Consider the following 19,116-nt stretch of genomic DNA (forward strand, 5'->3'; position numbering starts at 1 on the left):
ACCTAAGTACAATTTTGAGGTAGGCTACTTTTACTTTAATGGAGTAGTTCCAATTTTCAGTAGTTCCAATCTTCTACTCCACTACATCTCAGAGGCAAATATTGTACTTTTACTCCACTACAATTATTTGAAAACTTAAGTTACTAGTTACTTTGTAGATTTAGATTATTATTACAAAACATACATTAACCACTTCAGCCCTATATACAGTACATTTTGGCCATTTGAAAATAGCCGATCTACAAGCTCACAATGTTCTTTTTCCATTTTATGCATTTGAGAACTTGTGAAATGGGACATTCTGCATAATGAGTACTTTCTACTTCAGTTACTTAAGTACATTTTGATACCAATACTTTTGTACTTTTACTCAAGTACATTTTGAATTCCGGACTTTTACTTCATTATTTCCACATTGCAGTATTGATACTTTTACTTAAGTAAAATATGTGAGTACTTTTTCCACCACCGCACGGGGCTACGCTGTACCTGGTTAGTGATATGCATTGTAAATACAATGTCTTTGTTGTCTCTCTCTATCTTTTAAAATAGATGTGATCCATACTGTGGGGCCGGTGGCCAGAGGTCACGTGGGACCCACCGAGACCAACGACCTCACTTCCTGCTACCAGAATTCCCTCAAGCTAGTGAAGGAGCACGACTTGAGGACTGTGGTGAGTACCATACTATGCCTTATTCTTGCACTGAGTCCAATCTGGGAACCCATCGTCAAAAAAAAGGAAAACAGCGCCCTCTGCTGTTTTTTTTTACCTTTGATTTGACTCTGGGGGGGTGATTAACTAGACCTATGCTGACTGGAAACTGGGGTTTGGACATGCCCTCAGCCCTCCACTTCCGGTGGTGCGCCTATGTTTTCATTCCCACTAACAATATTTCTCCACGGAACACTAACACTTGTTTCTATGATGAAAGAGCAAGTTAAAATGTTACTAACTTTCCGTGGTTTTGTCGGCTCCGAGGATGCTATTGTTGAAATGAGTTTCGGTTTGTTTCCAGTGGGAAGCGAGTGCACAGATGTAAAGCGCGGCCTGCTTCCTGATCTGAAGGCATGCCCACTTGTAAGCTATAACACGCACACGTTCTGAACGTAGCGCAACTCTGAATCTGTTCTTGAGAGATTACACTGAGTCAGACCTGTCTCTCTACCCACTGTTCTGTGTACTGTTGAAAAAGAGAAAAGGAAAAGGATAAGGCTAAATTTTTTTGGTCCAGTACAATTCTTTCTGTAGGTAAGCCGTGTTTGAAAATATATGGAGAAAAAAAAGAATTCAAAAGGTACAAGAATAAAAGAACGTAATGTCTTTCATTTAAGATACCGTTCTGAAAAGCCTCAAGGCTTCTTTCTTTTTTTACCCGACAAAAGTCGTGAGAATAATGAACAAGATAATATTTGATGTTTAGTCCAATGAAAGCCGACTAATTTAGCTCATGATGAAATGAATGTCAGTTCTTTGTACCCACCCCTCCTTATTAAAGCCCCTGATATAATGGCTTGGTTTTTTGCCATGTCATCATTTAGTAAACCACTTTGGGGGTAAAATTATGACCTCTGTTGAATTCTTTGAAGGCATGTGACATTGATTTATGACACGGTATTTGTCCCCGAGTAGATTAATTCATTGGCACCAAAAAAAAGAACTCAATTAAAGTGTGTGTGTGTGTGTATGCGTGTGCGCGTGTATGTGTGTGTGTGTGTGTGTGCGTGCGTGTGTGTGTGTGTGCGCGTGTGCGGAACGTACAGTACCGTATAACTGAGGTACAATCTCAGAGTAATTATGTTCAGCTTCATAGCGTACTGTGTTTGTTACATCCTATGGAAACCCAGGACTTTGTTATAAAACAATGTCCCACAAACACGCAGTATAGATCAGTCTCACTCTCTGTCCCAGCCCTCTAGCCTAGCTGTCTGTCTGTACGTTCCAGTCTGGTCCACTTGACTTGTGGATCTGTCCTACACCCACAGACAGAGGGTAAACAACATAAAGAGCCACAAATCAAATTCCCCCATCAACCATCCGATAGCCCTGCAGCTTCATCACAGAGCTAGGGCAATCAATGGAAAGTACTTGCCAACGGGTTTGTGGAAAGATAGATTAATGCCAGTCCTCACGATAGATAATTGTGACAATTTTCTGTTGGGCTTATGAGTTCTTTGTGAGTGTGACAGACACCTCTGGGGTGGCAATTAAACACCCCGCGAAGCCAAACGGCTGAAGTACTTTGAATAAATGTCTTCTCTGAAGTAGCATTGGCACCAGAAGTAAAGCCTCCACCTGCTGGTCTCTGGGGTCCTATTCATTACACCGCTGTCCACCAAACAGTTGACACTGATGAGCTGATATTGTAACATTTAATCCGGTTATAATTTGTATAATAGCATAATTTACTTGGTTTGTGTGAATTATTGCGCAGCGGTGGAGTGCCATGCAGTGACTGGGATTGTTGGAGGTCTATATATGAGGAACGGCGGGGCTCTGGGCTATGGCCTGGGGCTGCTTAGGAAAGTTGAGAAAAACACAGGCAGATCTTTGGACCTCCATCTCAGACGCTCCTCTTTTTTACTCCCCTGTCTTCTCCTCTTTCACCCACAAACACTCCAACCCTTGTTTTGTTTCGGGGCGCATTCCAAAGATTTATTTTCGTCTCTTGATTTATTTATCCAATAATTCATATATTTATTAGAGAGAGAGAGAGAGAGTTTCTGTTTTCACTGAGAGTTGGCTAGATCTCTCTTAATGTATTTGCACAGCTGCTCTGCGTTTGAGCATTGCCTTCAGTGAAAACAGTTGCGCGCCGTGATTGACTGGCCCTAAGATGAGACCAATCATTACATTATCTCAGCCGCAGTCCATTCAGCCTCTCCTCTCTCTCTCAGGGACAAACAGAAAGCCTTTTTAACCAGCAAGGGAGAAAAAAAAGGAGCACGTCTTGTTACTTTCTTTTGAGAGATGTGGCCTTGGTTTATTTATCCAAGTGTCTACAAACCTTTTGTTCTCTTTCTGCCAAGTGGTGTAAAGTAACTAAGTACATTTACTCAAATACTTGTACATCTCATGGGCAAATATTGTACTTTTACTCCACTACAATTTTTTGAACTTTAGTTACTAGTTACTTTGCAGATATAAATGATTACATTATAAAACATACATTAACCACTTTAGCCCTATTTTATACCTAGGCTATTTGAAAATAGCCGATCTACAAGCTCACAACGTGTCACGTTGTGAGCTTGTAGATCTGCTATTTTCAAACATTTTAGTACTTTTACTTTTGGTACTTTAAGTACATTTTGATACCAATACTTTTGTACTTTTACTCAAGTACATTTTGAATTCCGGACTTTTACTCTGTAACATTGTTGATACTTTTACTTAAGTAATACGTTTGAGTACTTTTTCCACCACTGCTTTCTGCTTTTCGGAATCGGGGCCCAAACACTTTGTTAATAAACAAGTCTTTCCAGCCTTTTTGGTTCACAGCGCTGTGTGAGTTGGTTAGCCGATCAGCGCTAAGCCCATTTCGACTCATTTGAAAGGGCTTTACTGTGATCTGTGCACTGTGAGATCTGCAGGGCCAAGCCAGGGGACGGGGAGGGCCCACCGCAGACGGGCACCCTGCCAAGTGGGTCTATGCACAGTGCAAGGGGAAGAAAGACGGGGCTTCTTTTGGGGAATGCTATAGACCACCGACTCCCTAGTGGGGATTGTGGAGCATTACAAAGGGAGAGGAGTCAAAACAAAACTTAACGCGAAAGGAACTTGGACATGGAAGAATAAAAGAAAAGCTCGGCTTGTTGGTTGATCCCTGTTTTTAAGAGCTCAGAGCCACCCTTGAGACTAAGTGGGCTGAGCCCAATCATGACATCAACACCTCATCGCTGTCTGAAGCCTGTCCAGACAGGGCTTAAAAGGCAATATGTTGGAATTTCAACACTCAGAGTTGTGTTTTTACTGGATATCCAAAGATATTTCGGTTTGTCGGTGAATATTCAGTTCACTTCTTCTGAGCACAGACATTGGACGCCCTTCCTTTGTGGCAGGATTTTGTCCGGGCCTGAAAGAGACCACGCAGAGCTCTCTTGAGAAAGTAAAGATAGTAGAATAAAGATAGTAAAGGTGTGTATTTGGACACAGCCATTTTGCTATAAGTGACGCTTATCTGGGAGCCGCGGCTCAGGCATAATTTGAGTCCTCAAAGTCAGTCAGCCTATAGGTGATTGATTGATGGAGCTGCTCCTTGTAGCACATCTTGATGACATCCAAATTATACCTGTCCCGCCTCCTTGACAGACTTGACGTTTGACTTGTTCCGACTGAATTGTCCCAGGCCAGGGGAAACACGCGTAAATGAGATCTCGAGCTGAATTGCATTCCTCTTCCCTCTGTCTTCGGGGCTGACAAGACAACACAGGCCTTTTTCACTCAGAATGACATCGGTTTCACCCTACGGATGTTTTGCAGCAAACATCATGCAGTTGCACTACATTTTTTTGCCACCAAAGTAATAACGGAACTATTTTTTATTGGGTATCTTTATCTTACCACTTGCGCTCTTCTTGCCAAGAATCTCTTGGCTGAGATGTGGAGAAGTACATCTGCCTGTCGTGAGCCCACGGGGTGCACTGTAATAAGAGTCCAGATCCTTGCTGAGGGATGGCCTTCAGATGAAAAATTACGATCAAGCGGGAGCCAAGAAACCTGCCGTTTAACCCCCACAATGCAGCTGAAAGCGATCTGGAACAGTCCAAGCGTTAACGCTCTGTCTCTGTCTGTGGTCCTTTCCCTCATCCAGCACGGAGATCTGGAACTCATGGGATGCTAGATGTCATAATTATTCATTTATTTATACATTTTTCATCGTGTGATCGAAAGTAATGGCGTGTGTGTGCATGTGCGCACATACACGTAAGTATGATAGGAGCATGGTTCGATTAAATGTTAAAACGGCTTGCCATACGTAAGTGCTTTTCCGTGCTGGATGTGCATATCGTCCTGTCGCGCAGAAACCTTGTATGTCCAAAAGCGTTCATTTCCAGTCTATTTATTATTTAGTAGCCTAACACGCCCTTGTTAATACTTTTTATTGCTTAAAATCCCACAAACGGACTTAATCACTTCCAAGCTGGCGTCTCCATTTTGGGCATGACGAAGACGATGACATAGGCGAAGACTGTCAAAAAATAAAAGAAAAGAACATAGCAGATCTACAAGCTCACTCGCATCGTGATGCGTTGTGGAACGTGTAGATTGGATATTTTCACTACTTTCGCACACACACTGTCGTACAACGAATTGTAAAGCATTAAAGGGATAGTTCACCCATTCATGGAGATTTTTTTGTTTTTGTGCCATTCCTAAGCCAATCATTTGATGACCGGCAGAAAGATGTCTCCGGTAGGAGACTAAAAGTTGACACTTTGTGTCTCCTACCGGAGCCGCCGCCGCCGGTCCTCAAATTATTGACTTAGGAATGTGACTAAAACAAAAAAAATCTCCATGAATTCAAGGCTTATTCATGGGGTGTGTAATAGATAGAAAACTAGAAAAAGTGCTCCTCGGAGCACAGGTCTCCGCCAGGTCAGGTAGGCTATTGTGGCCTCCTGGTGGCGCTATAATAGGCCAATGTGAAAAGGATGCCAGTTCTCCTTTGGCCTTGCACGACAATCGGACACTGACTGCATTCATGATTTGAGGCATTTGGTTAAAAATATTTGTTTTGCTAAATTAGACCTGCTGGTGGCGCTATAACGGGTCAATGTTAAAAGGGTGGCATTTGTTCCTCAACATAGTGTGAATGTGCGTGCAAAGTTTGACCGCAATTGGACGGTGCGTTCATGATTTGTGGAATTTTGTTCAAAACAAGCCAATAATGCAAACTTTAGATGTCGAGGCTGATTTGGAAAAAAAATTCATGGTATTTCTTCCTCGGCCTAATGTGCGTGCAAAATTTCAAGGAGATTGCATGCTGTGTTCATTTTGCACAAATCGGCCTCCTGATGGCGCTATAAAAGGCCCATGAGAAAAATTTGGGGCAGAGGTTCTGAATTGGCATCCAGGGAGTGTGTGTGCACAGTTTCGCTGCGATCAAGCCAACAGTGCCGGAGATTAGCTGTCACAGACGGACGGACACACGGACGGACACACGGACGGACGGATAGGGGGAAAAACATACTCTCTCGCCATGCCTTTCGGCCTGGCGGAGACAATAAGTATTTTTTGGAGTGAACTACTCCTTTAATTTACAAAACAAAAAGATGGAGATACAAGGTTTTCTGCCCAATATATCGCAATGACGAGCGTCTTACATGACTGCGTGACTATGCATTTCTATCGGTGACACTGGCTCTTCCCAGAGGACTCTCAGAGTCCAGCAAGTTGTATTTTTTTCTCCCTCTTCTTTATTTTTGCTCTGGCAGCTGAGAGAGTGAGCTGTCATATACCTCCTCCATGGTCCCTGACTGACCACAGCCCTTGGGCAGGATGCCAGTCTTGATGGGCCAGGCTCCAGAGCATCACACAGGGGGATCCGTGGGACGCTGTGCTGTGTGCTGCCCGCCCGCCCGCCCGCGAGCGAGCGAGAGAGCGAGAGTTGCTGGGCAGGCATGCTGCAGCAGCTCTGGGCCGTTAACCCATTCAATCCGGGAACACATCTGTGTCACTTTAAGACTCGGTGGTGCCACGCTATGAGCTTGTAGATCTGCTATTTTTATTTGAAAAATCGAGATTTTTTTTTGTGCAAATCTTTGAATATATATTTATATATTTTTTTTTTAAAGCGGCCATTTTTAACTCTTTTTTTCTGGGGTATTCCACAAATGTCTTCTAAATCCTAACAGTTGTTGTTTCTTTAAAAAACTTATGTTGCTAATATATGTCAGTGGTTCTCAAACTATTTCATGTCAAGGACCCCCAAAATTATATGTATTTGCCCGCGGACCCCCCATCTGAAAATATTTTGTTCCAGGGACCCCCCAGAAGCAAAGATTTGAGTTGTAAAAATGTATATATATATATATATATATTCAAAGATATTGCACAGATTTTCAAGACACTTTTTCCCCCCCAGAAATAGCAGATCTACAAGCTCGTATAGCGCGGCACTCGGTGCCACGCTACGAGCTTGTATATCTGCTGTTTTTGAATAGCCCAAAGAAATCTAAAAAAATTACACCGATACAGTCTTAAAGGGTTAAACAGACCCCCCCCCCCCCTCCTCCTCCCCCTTCGCCCAGGCACCACCGCACGCACTGAGTTGTTGGTTCCAGAGGACACTCAGGTGATAGGAGCCAAAGGAGGAAATATAGCCGAGGCTTGGCGGATTCAGATTGGAGATGAATTGTGATAATAACACTGGCTCACCGGGTCGATGGGGAGAGAAGGGGCCGCTGCGGCAGACTGTCAATATTTGCCTGAGCCAGGACACATTAAACAGGTCTCATCACGGTCGCTTCTGATATATGGAGCATGCCATGTTATTATGGTCCATTTGGAAAACAGCTGGGCATTTTGGGGAAACTCAATACTCAGCAGTACCGCGCCACTGCATTGGCCCGGGAAATGGAAAGGAAAGAGATCCTCCAGTGAAGTGCAGATGAGTTAAAACACTGTGCCCAGAGGAAAAGAGAGCCAGATTGGAACCTTTGCTTTATTGGCTCGAAACGCCCGGTTCCTACGACTGGTTGTGATCTGCCATTCACGCTATCTGCTGACTGAGACGATAATTACTAGGCTCCCCACTATATTCTTACTGCCTCACAAAGGATGGATCGTTTATCTGTGCGTGTGCGTGTGCGTGTGCGTGTGCGTGTGCGTGTGTGTGCGTGTGTGTGTGTGTGTGTGCATGTGCGCATGAGTGTGTGTGTGTGTGTGCATGTGCGCATGACCGCGCATGTGAACACTGAGTGCATGTTTATGTGTAAATGAAGTGCTTTCTGCTCAAATGTACATAATTACTGTACACACTATAGTGTGTAGGCACATATAACATTGAATAGTATAGTGTGCACCTACTGTACGTGTGAACATGTCTATTTTTGTCGCTGTGTGAATTCGTTTTTTTTTTCCTGGTGTGTGTGTGTGTGTGGGGACGTGTTGTGTGTATATTGTGTACTCAGTGTTTGCACGCTCAGACCTCAGGGGGCCTCCGTCCCTAAGGGCCCTGAGGCTGGCATGCCGTACATGGAACAGAGGAGATGGTTAATGCAGGTCCCTCGTCTTGGTTAGTCATGGAAGGCTGCTCAGATTGTTCCCTGGAAGCAGCCATGGTGTCTTCTCAGGCAGAAACAAACAGACAGACAGACAGACAGACAGACAGACAGTACAGAGGGGGACACCGCCAGCTGGAAGCCATTCAGCCTCAGACCATGTTTAATTTCAGGGACAATATATTAAAACAGCCTTACTGTGACCTTTTAAAATGAAGGACTAAGCATGTTTATCCAAAACATAATTATGGTCTCATTTATAATAGCCCAACTTTTTTTTTCTCTCTTCCAAAGCATTGATGTACATTATTAAATTAGCTGTTGTGTTTTTTTTTTTAAAGTAGCCCCGTTGTGGTGTCTTCGGGGAGTACTCTGGTGAGACAAAATAACAAGGATTTGAATTCTCTGGGGGGTATATATGAGATATGCTTGAGATACCAGAAGGCGGGGTTTTGTCATTGACTAATGGATCTTTTTTAGAAAAACCCCAAGCCAACGTTTTCCCAAATTTGACCACGACGCGGGCAACAATTTGATGCTTTCTGAAAGCATCTGTCATTAAGCTATTTCTGGCCGTGGTGCAGCGGGCTGGCAGCTGTCAGTGTGGGCAGTGACAGGGTCGCGGTCTGCGTTCAGAGACATTCAGAAGCAAGTGTTGATTTTGTCGACTAAAACTATGACAAAAATGTTTGGTCGTCGACTACCTTTTTTCACTGACGAAAACTAAATTGAAACTAAATTATAACTAAGCTACGATGACTAAAACTAAGATGAAATATATTGACAATGTCGTCAACCAATAAAAACTAGACTAAAACTAGTGGAGAAGAGATCCAGTAGAACTAAGACATTTCATGGTTTGGTTGCGCTCGGGTGTTGTGCTCTGAAAATAGCAGATCTACAAGCTCACAACGCGTCGCGCTGCGACGCGTTGTGAGCTTGTAGATCGGCTATTGTCAGCATGCAACCAAGTGTAAAATCAGCCATTACGACGCCATCAAGGCACCGCCAAAAATACAGTTTAGTAGACTAAATCAACTGTAGATTTAGTCGACTAAAATCTTATGATATTTAGTCGACAAAACTAGACAAAAACTAAAACATTTCAGATGACTAAAATATGACTAAAACTAAATGGAATTTTATTCAAAAGACTATGACAAACTAAATTTGCTGTCAACAAAATCAACACTGTTCAGAAGCCCACCTCCCTGCCGCCCCCCCCCCACCACCACAGCAGCCCTGCAATGTGTTTTGCAGTTATAACACAGCTTTCTAGGAGATCCAGCAGGAAAAAGCCACAAATTGCCCGTTGAGAAAAAAATCTCTGAAAGCGAAGTGGATTGGAGATAAATGGTGTACAATTCTGGGATTAGCAAGGCCTTCTCCATGGGCCCCATTCTCAAGGCCGATAGGAGAATTAGCATCCATTAATTTTTGCAGTGCAGTGCTTCCAAATTTTGCGTTCACACTTAAAGGACGACTTCACCGCTTTTCAACCTATCTTCATATAATTGGTCCTCACTAATACTCATGATAAAATGGTAAAAAAAAAATCTACTCGGCCTGTGTCTCATAGGAGGACTGTGGACAGTCCAGAAACCGTCTACCAGTGACATCATCGTTAGGCATGATTTTTTTTTCCAACAAGATTTCACATTTTTTATTTAGATTTTTATTAACACGAGAACAATGGCTTCTTTTATTGCATTGCAACTTTCCAGGAATAGAAAGCCTGCAGTTTCTATTCGCTTGGATTCCCCATTGATGATGTCACTGGTAGACGGGACTCTGAACTGTCCACAGCCCTCCTCTGAGACACAGACCGAGTAGAAAAAAATGATACCATTTTATCATGAGTATTAGTGAGGACCAATTATATGAAGATAGGTTGAAAAGCGGTGAAGTCGTCCTTTAACCACATGAAGCATAGCAGTCCCTTTTCTAGTCATAATAGACGAACCTTCAGAACGTTAGCTTGGCTATATGGAGGAGACCCAAGTATAGACCCTGGGGGGAATACCGGTCAACGAATTATATATCTGATAGCGACGCATCACTGTGCACTGTGCTCATATCAGCTTTTGAAGTTGACAACTGATAATCTGTTGACCCAGTTAGTGACAAACAAACGCATCGGAGCGTGGCCCGATGATATTTGTGGGAGAGAAAATACACCCAGCGTGTGGCTGACAGGTTTAAACGGACCCCCAAAGGACATTGTAGATTCTGTCATGGCCAGCAGATCTCAGCAGCACTTCCTCTGTCGTGTAAAATCGATGCCAAATATGCAGTAAATTACTTTTCTCCATTATTCCTTGCTGGTCTCTGCCGATATTTGAAATGCTTTTTTTTTAATCCTTTTTTAACTGACTGTATGGTTTTTGTTGTTACCCAGTTAAACTTCAATGCCCCCTAATCTAGGGGACATATTTGCCAAAAATGGGCGGTCTACAAGCTCAGTTGTGAGCTCGTATATCGGCTGTAGCCTATTTCTAGCGAAGAGATTTGTGGAAACAATATCAGACCAAGTACGTACAGTCGCAACGCAGGTCTGTTTCACTAAGAATAGAGCGTTTAAGTGGTTATTTATGTGTGTCCAACTTTATGACTTCACAGGCCTGCACCAGGCCATTCTTTTTACTGTTTGGTGTGACAACTCCCCAAGTGACTAATTAAGTTTCATTCATATGCCGAACAGATCGTGAGCAAACCTTTTCCTCTGTACCCGACGTCTGCCATACAATCCCCCCACCCCAACCCGACACCACCTCCCTTCCCGCAACCGCCATAAATTTTCATCCTGGAGTGCAAAGGAACTCCAGATTTAATTATATAATGGTTGAGAGAAGTATAAAGGCTTTATTGTGCACACAGTTGGCTTCTGATCATGGCTAAGTAAACTGAGCCATTAAGTGGGATAGGAGAGCGAGAGGTTTAGTACTGATCTGCTTACATAGTGTAGTGTGCCTGTGTGTGTGTGTGTGTGTGTGTGTGTGTGTGTGGGGGTGTGTGTGTGTGTGTGTATATGTGTCGCAATATTCCATTTAACTCATACTTGGAATACCTCGCTATAGTGGCAACATCCAGTTAAATTTTCCTCAGCATTATCCAATTTGCTAAAACGGCAGATTGGAGATTCTGCTGAAAGGCATGAAGAAATCAAGTGTTATGAAAATATGACACAGAGGAGGCTGATTTTATTTGGTGGCAGGCAGCAGCATCGCACAGGCATCTTTGTTTTGCTTCATAACATCTGGCCCCTCAATTTTCCATCTTTTTTCTCGCCCAGGTAATGGTGTGCATATTGGCAATAAAACATGTTTATATCCGTTTGCCAGCACAGACCTGGAGGTGATGTGACTGTGTTCTTTGAAGCAGAGGTTCTCAACTGGTTTTAACCTCTGTACCTACAAACCACAAAATAATGACCGTTTTGAATCATTCAAATGGATTTAACAAAACAAATCCACACTAAGTCCACAGTGCCTTCATGCACTGTTAAAAGAAAACAAAATACACTAAAAGTGAAATGCATTATGTATATTGCATTAAAATCAATTATCTGCTTTTTGAGGAAACAAACATCCGTGACCCACATCAAATGGACTTAAAACCATGGTTTTAAAGGACAATGCCGGTGTTATTGTTTTAGGCAATTGACTACTAGTCACGTATTTGTTACTGTACATTACTGCTGACAGTTTTCCAAAGCATACTACTGTACCATAGTTGTTCTGATTTGTGTTTTGGTTGGTTTCTATTCTAGTCAGTACAGTATGAAAATGAACTTTAAGTTGCCATTTTTTTACACCATATTTGAGTAGTAATACAGTTTAAGGTGGGGATTATTTTTTAAAGTGTAGCTGAAAATAGTCTCTGACAGAAATATATTTCATGAAATATCCCTAACTTTTGTGATGTGATGTAACTAATGTGAGGTTATCACCTTAAAGTTTGAATAAAAACATCATATTGTATAAAAGCTGGTATATTTCCAAAATGTAAAGATCTATGGTATGCTTTGGAAAACAGTCAACAGTTTTCCAAAGCATACCAGCATTCTGTTCATTACTTGTAGCCAGTGGGATAAACACACTATAACAGCGGCATGGTTATTTAAATCAATCTTTACGAGTCTATTTCAGTCTTAATTATGTGAACAGGACACAGTTCTATAAACTACTACTGCATGGTGGTGCCTTTGATCTTTGTATCTAGCCTTTCTTTAGGCACATTATTGCTAATATTCCCAGTATGGATCCAATTAGACATTTACACAGTAGATGAGACTTTCTCTAATGAGTGAATAAATGATCTGACCCCATACAGTACAGCGAACCGTTGGACCCCAAAGAGCATCAACCCTCCCCCCACCTCCATCACAACCTTTGTGGCCAGTCAGCCATTGCTGCATCGCTTGTTGCCCCAATTCTACATATCTACATGTAGCGTGTGCGTTGAAAAAGGTTAATTAGAATGAAGCTTTTTGAAAAGGTCATGCCGCCACTTAAATTTGTCGTTGCTATTTATCTGATGGGCAACATGGGCGGTGCTGGGGCCAATTAGCTCCAATTAGCACAATGCTGGTTGTGCTGGCGTGGCGTGGCGTGTCACCGGGGCCTATGCTAACAACCGTCTTGAGCCCCAATTACCCCAGCGGCCTAGTTCAGAGGGAGGCCTCCTGGAGGAGGAGCTACAGGACAGTAGCTGCTCCTCCTGGGCAGCAGTGTTGATTTTTACAGCAATTTAGTTTTAGTCATAGTCTTTTGAATAAAATTCCTTTTAGTTTTAGTCATATTTTAGTCACCTGAAATGTTTTAGTTTTTGTCTAGTTTTAGTCGACTAAATATCATAAGATTATAGTCGACTAAATCTATAGTTGATTTAGTCGATTAAAATTTGTTTTGGTGGTGCCTTGATGACGTCGTAATGGCTGATTTTACACTTGGTTGCCTGCTGAAAATAGCAGATCTACAAGCCCACAACGCGTAGCAGCGCGACGCGATGTAGGGTTGTAGATCTGCTATTTTCAGAGCGCAACGCCCGAGCGCAACCAAACATGAAATGATTTGTCTTAGTTCTACAGGATCTCTTCTCCACTAGTTCCTCTATAACGTATTAGTCTAGTTTTTTATTTGTTGACGAAATTGTCATTATATTAGGCTAAGTTTCAGTCATCGTAGCTTAGTCTTTATTTCGTTTTTATTTCGTTTTCGTCAGTGAAAAAAGGTAGTCGACGAACATTTTTCGTCATCGTTTTAGTCGAGGAAATCAACACTCCTGGGCAGGGGGAAGGGGACAGCCCTGGTGAAGGGGACAGTAGCAGGGGGAAGGGGACAGCCCTGGTGAAGGGGACAGTAGCAGTGGGAAGGGGACAGCCCTGGTGAAGGGGACAGTAGCAAGGGGAAGGGGACAGCCCTGGTGAAGGGGACAGTAGCAGTGGGAAGGGGACAGCCCTGGTGAAGGGGACAGTAGCAGTGGGAAGGGGACAGCCCTGGTGAAGGGGACAGTAGCAGTGGGAAGGGGACAGCCCTGGTGAAGGGGACAGTAGCAGGGGGAAGGGGACAGCCCTGGTGAAGGGGACAGTAGCAGGGGGAAGGGGACAGCCCTGGTGAAGGGGACAGTAGCAGTGGGAAGGGGACAGCCCTGGTGAAGGGGACAGTAGCAGGGGGAAGGGGACAGCCCTGGTGAAGGGGACAGTAGGAGTTCCTCCTGGGCGGGGGGAAGGGGGGGACAGCCCTATGGTGAAGGGGGCTGCACCTGCAGCACTATCTTCCCTTGACATTTCACTATCGGGAAATAAGACGGAACTTGGTTTAGCGGGAAATATTAGCATATGTAAAATGTGACATTTCCATCCACCTCAAGAGAGGTAATCACAGTTGATGGGGACTGAAGAGGCATCCTCAGGTGTCTACACGGAATAATTCTGAGCATTAATTTAACTGTCATAGTGTAAAAGCAGGTCTGGCTTTGCACTAATTAACACTCTTGGTGTATACACAGTAAAACCCGAAGACCCTCTTGTCACTGTGTTTTGCCCAGGCTATTTTAGACCAACTATACAAATGATTGTAAAACATGGAGTATGATATTCTGTATGCCTTCATAATATGGATCAAATAAATAAATACATGTATGGATGTATATTACTGTACTGTATGTAACTGAAATGTATGAGTTACCAAACTTCCATTCTAATTGTTATGGGTTATAGTTTTATTTCTAAAGCTTGGATAATTGGGCAAACTGTATAAATATTTTTCATGCATACAATATGATACCAGTTTATTTGATGCATCAAGTATGAAGGCATACAGAATATTATCCGTTTTACTATCATTTGTATAGTTGGTCTTAAATAGCCTGGGCGAAACGTCGTGAAAAGAGGGTCTTCTGTAAAACCCTCAATGTTCATTTACTGTATCCATTTGTAACTCGTACCAAATGGACCCACAAGGCCCCACTGAAGGCATCATTGTACTAAAGTGCATTATGCAAGTTCACTTGTGCATATTGTTTATTTAACTTAAAAACAGACTTATGTTTCTAGAATGGTCGAACAAGTGAAAACAAACATACATACACTGCAATACAAGTTAACAGCCGTCGTAAACAATGGGTGCGTTTGATGACGCAAGTATCTGATACTTTATATCTGATACAGTGTGAGGACCTTTACTGGTCCATTTGGTAAACTTTGTACATTCTCAGGGTTAAATTAACATTCAGGATTTTTGTGTGTAAACAGTATAAAATACTCAGTGTTAATTTTTCGATTGGTACAGCACAGTGAGTTCTAACGGCAACTGGGATGAAAGGATTCCAAAAGAGCCCTTTCACCTTGTTGATTTTCCCAGGGGGAAAAGTGGGGCGGAAGCAGCCTGCATCTCCGTTAAAGCACTCTGACAACAATAAAAGCCCCTTCAAATCAAGTTAAGCACAATAGAGCAATCAAGCACCCTGAGATTCACCGGGCTCTGTACTTGAATCAGTTTCACTTTTCACTGCTACCGTATCTAGTATGTTTGGAGTTTTTTGGAGATGGTCCTCTGCATGCCTATGAGGCTCGCATCCCTCAGAGATACCATCTGAGGATAGGAGAGAGCGCTCCCACCAAACCGTGGGACTGCCGCTGGAATTTGTTGATTAACGCTTTAAGACCGGGAAAACACCTGACTGTGTAACCACTTTAACCATTATTTTATACTTTGGCTATTCAAAAATAGCAGATCTACAAGCTCATAACACGGCACCGAGTGCCGCGTTATGAGCTTGTAGATCTGCAATTTTTTTGAAAAATCATGAAAACATTTGTAACTCAAATCTTCGCTTCTGGGGGGATTCTACATAATGTCTTCTAAATCCTAACAGTTTTTTGAAAAAACTTATGTTGCTATATCAATGGTTCTCAAACCTTTTCATGTCAAGGACCCCCGAAATTATATGTATTTCGCCACGGACCCCCATCTCAAAATATTTTGTTCCAGGGACCCCCAAAAAGCAAAGATTTGAGTAACAAATGTTCCCTTTAAAAATATATATGTTCAAATATTCACACACATTTTCACGATTTTTTTTTTTTTGCAGATCTACAAGCTCATAGTGCGGCACTCGGTGCCGCGCTATGAAATTGTAGATCTGCTATTTTTGAATAGCCAAATAAATCTTAAAATGACACAGCATGCATCCCCGGCCTTAAAGGGTTAAACAGATGTCGCTCCCTGCCATACGCTGTGCGACGAGTACGCCACAATGAGCATGCATTAATTATACAAAGCCTACCTGAAGAACGTGGCCAATATCAAAGAACAAAAGGTGATACGTATGTCTGCCATATCTTTCTCTCCGCTTCAGAATAGAAAACCAAGGCTGCACTGAGAATACAGTACCTGTCCTTTCTTACCAAGTAAGCGTTCCCTCAGGCTTGACATCTCAGAGAGAACACAGAGAGAATATGAACAGAAAAAAAGGCAATGGATCTACAGTATGCGAGAGAACTGATGCTTTTGTTTGCAGCAATTAGTTCTGATTAGCTATTTTGCATTCAGATAAATTGCCGTGCTGGATTAACCGCGGATAAGTCATTTGCAACAAAAGCAAATTTTCAAAGCAAGTCTCAGTCAACCGCGCTCCAGGGGGGGGCCACTTTTGATTTATTCTTTGTTTACACAGAGAGAAACGGCCATGCAGAGACGGTACATGGACAAAGGCGTTGTTTTCTTTGATGCATCCTCAGAAAAAAAGCAATACAGTACATGCAAAACTTGTACAAGAACAACCTAGCGCTTCCCTTACAACAAAAGCTGTACTTTTTTCCACTAGGCGAAGGCGTCCATCTGTGTGTAGAAGTACACTTTTGTCTTGAGACATCAAACATCTTCCTTCACCAGCTGATACAATTATTTTATTCTACAAGGTACTGAGCAGAAAGTGGTGTGAAACACCTGGCATGGACAACTTTATATGGTTTTAAGTTCATATAGTTTTGTCACTCCCAATGTGGGGTGAAATAAGTTCTGCGATATTATAAATTGTTTAAAAGGTTGACGTTCGTCGGCAGCGGACTTTGTCAGGATATGTTGCTGTTTACATCGTTATTGTTAATTCAAACGGCGGAACAGTTCTAGTGCAGAGGGCAGAGTGCTTGTGTGTGTCAGCGGAGTCAGACAGAGCCGTCAGACAATACAGCCATCTCATTATTTCTCAGTGGCACCCAAGGTAATGCTGAGTGCCGCTCGGATGCGTTCGTCCATCCTCGTGATTCCTCTAGCGGCCGGGACAGCGCACCCGTGGGGGGGGGGGGGATATGATTGGATAACTAGGAGAGAGCCCTTCCTATGCAAGAGTATCCAGGAGTTTCCCTGACATGTCTTTTGTATTCCCATACCTCCCCACCCATCTTCACGTCTCGGTGGCACTCATTACGTGGCAATTTTGCCACGCTTGGCGACGTTTTTCAATTTAAATGCCCGCCGATGGATATTTTAATTATTATCGAATGAATAGTAATGAGTAACGCTGGATCTGTACGTTCCTCTTAATGCACTTAATTAAAGTTATGAAGTGTGACGTTTAAACATGACTCTGCATCAAAGAATAAGCTGCTTCACCGGTTATAAATTAAGAAGAGAGAAACGTCATAATAAACCCATCAGTCATCAAGCCATAGGCAAGGACTTATTTTTTACATCAGTAGCAATCAGCTTCAGTAAGTGCACAGTTCCACCACAAGTGTCCCCTAAGCCCCCACTTTCTTCTTGTGTGTGCATTCCGGGGCTCCTTGGATCGGGGAGTCATTTTTATTATAGTCTATTGTCTGTGGCTGTTTGTTGGCTACTTGGGTGGTGGTGCAGCCATGATCTGACCTTGCCCGGGCCCGTGTCCATGAAACTGGAATTTCCTGGTCGATCACAGTGTTCCGTTTCAACAGGCTTGCACCCAATTATGCTTCAATCATGGCCCCCCTGTCTTACAGATGTGGTCGGTCGAAGTACAAGGTCTCTCTACTGTGGCTTGGCACACACGGGGGACATTCTTAAACCCCCCCCCCCCCCCCCAAAAAAAAAGAAGAGATGAAATGCTTTCATGTGTATCTCAGATTAAAGTGAATTCTATTGCCATACCCACCAAACCCGCCCCCCAAAAAGTAAGAGGCAGGTTTGCGCCCAGCGGCCAACATGAGGAATTCTACAGGAAAAGCAGATGTCTGTAGCATATTAACACCTTTAGACACACAGATTAGCTTCCTGTTGTGCTGCTAAAAGGCTCCACAGTTGCCTTTTCTCCATATGTTATTAGTTTTTGCACAATATAGTAACGGGAATACTGTAGGCAGCAGGCTCAGCTCTTTTATTAGATTTCCCCATGCATCATCTCTCTCCGAGATATCAAATGCTAGCCACGTTTAATAACAGGCAGGTAATTACGGCTTCTTTTTTTCTTGTTGCAATTTTCCCAAAATGATTTATCCCATGCACAAGATGTTGAGTGACAGGCAGGGCCGGCGAAATCTTTGGCCGCCACCGCTGCCATTTTGTTAGTGTTGAGTGAAGGGAGGATGAATTAATGAGAGACGGTACCATGCTATGGGAGAAAGAAAGACCTCTCTTTGTTCACAATGTCCTCCTTTGCAAACAGAGGAGGTAAGGTTTCTGTTGAGTAATATTGCTTGAAATTACCTTTTAATCTTGTTACATGGATCTTATCTTGTTGCTGGCTTTCTGGTCCTGCAGCTCAGTCTTTGTTGTTCAGGCTTGTCGTTTTCGATAAAAAAGTTGTTTTCTTGACTTGATGTTTGCACGTTAATACTTAATTACCGACATACTTCGCGCAAGCCAGTGCTTTTCTTTGCTCTGGGATTATTTACGGTTTTTCACTTCCCCTCATCTGCTGAACATGATCTGCCTGTATTCCTTGGTGTTGTCAAAGGGAGCATATTAAGCAGTGACCTGAGCCTTGAGAATGTTGTCGTTTGTGGTTGGGTTTTGTTTGTGGTTTATCGTTGGACATGCACGTCGATATGCAAGCGATAAGCATTCATGATTTTGTCCTTCACCTTTTTTCATATTCATTATCATCATATTTTGGTCTTTATGAGTGACTTGCAGTGGTGTAAAGTAACTAAGTACATGTGCTCAAGTACTGTACTATTTTGAGGTATTTGTACCTTACTTCAGTATTTTCAATACTTTTCCACTACATCTCAGAGGCAAATATTATACTTTTACTCCACTACAATTATTTGAAAACTGTAGTTACTTTGTAGATTTTGATTATTATTACAAAACATACATTAACCACTTCAGCCCTACATACATTTTGGCCATTTGAAAATAGCAGATCTACAAGCTCACAATGCGTCATGATGCGACACATTGTTAGTTTGT

At 42.7% G+C, this 19,116-nt stretch overlaps 1 protein-coding gene across 3 annotated transcripts in view; it reads left to right on the top strand.

The window, feature by feature from the left end:
- Positions 1 to 19,116, top strand: part of macrod2 (mono-ADP ribosylhydrolase 2) — a 763,167-nt gene that overhangs the window by 536,820 nt on the left and 207,231 nt on the right. For all 3 annotated transcript variants that reach the window (XM_080448593.1, XM_080448595.1, XM_080448594.1), the window contains exon 6: positions 553 to 674. In XM_080448593.1, the coding sequence (XP_080304719.1) occupies positions 553 to 674 (122 nt within the window). The remainder of the gene's footprint in view (positions 1 to 552; positions 675 to 19,116) is intronic.

This window comes from Gymnoscopelus braueri (assembly GCF_963280865.1).
Source record: "Gymnoscopelus braueri genome assembly, chromosome: 14".
In the NCBI taxonomy this organism is placed as follows: Eukaryota; Metazoa; Chordata; class Actinopteri; order Myctophiformes; family Myctophidae; genus Gymnoscopelus; species Gymnoscopelus braueri.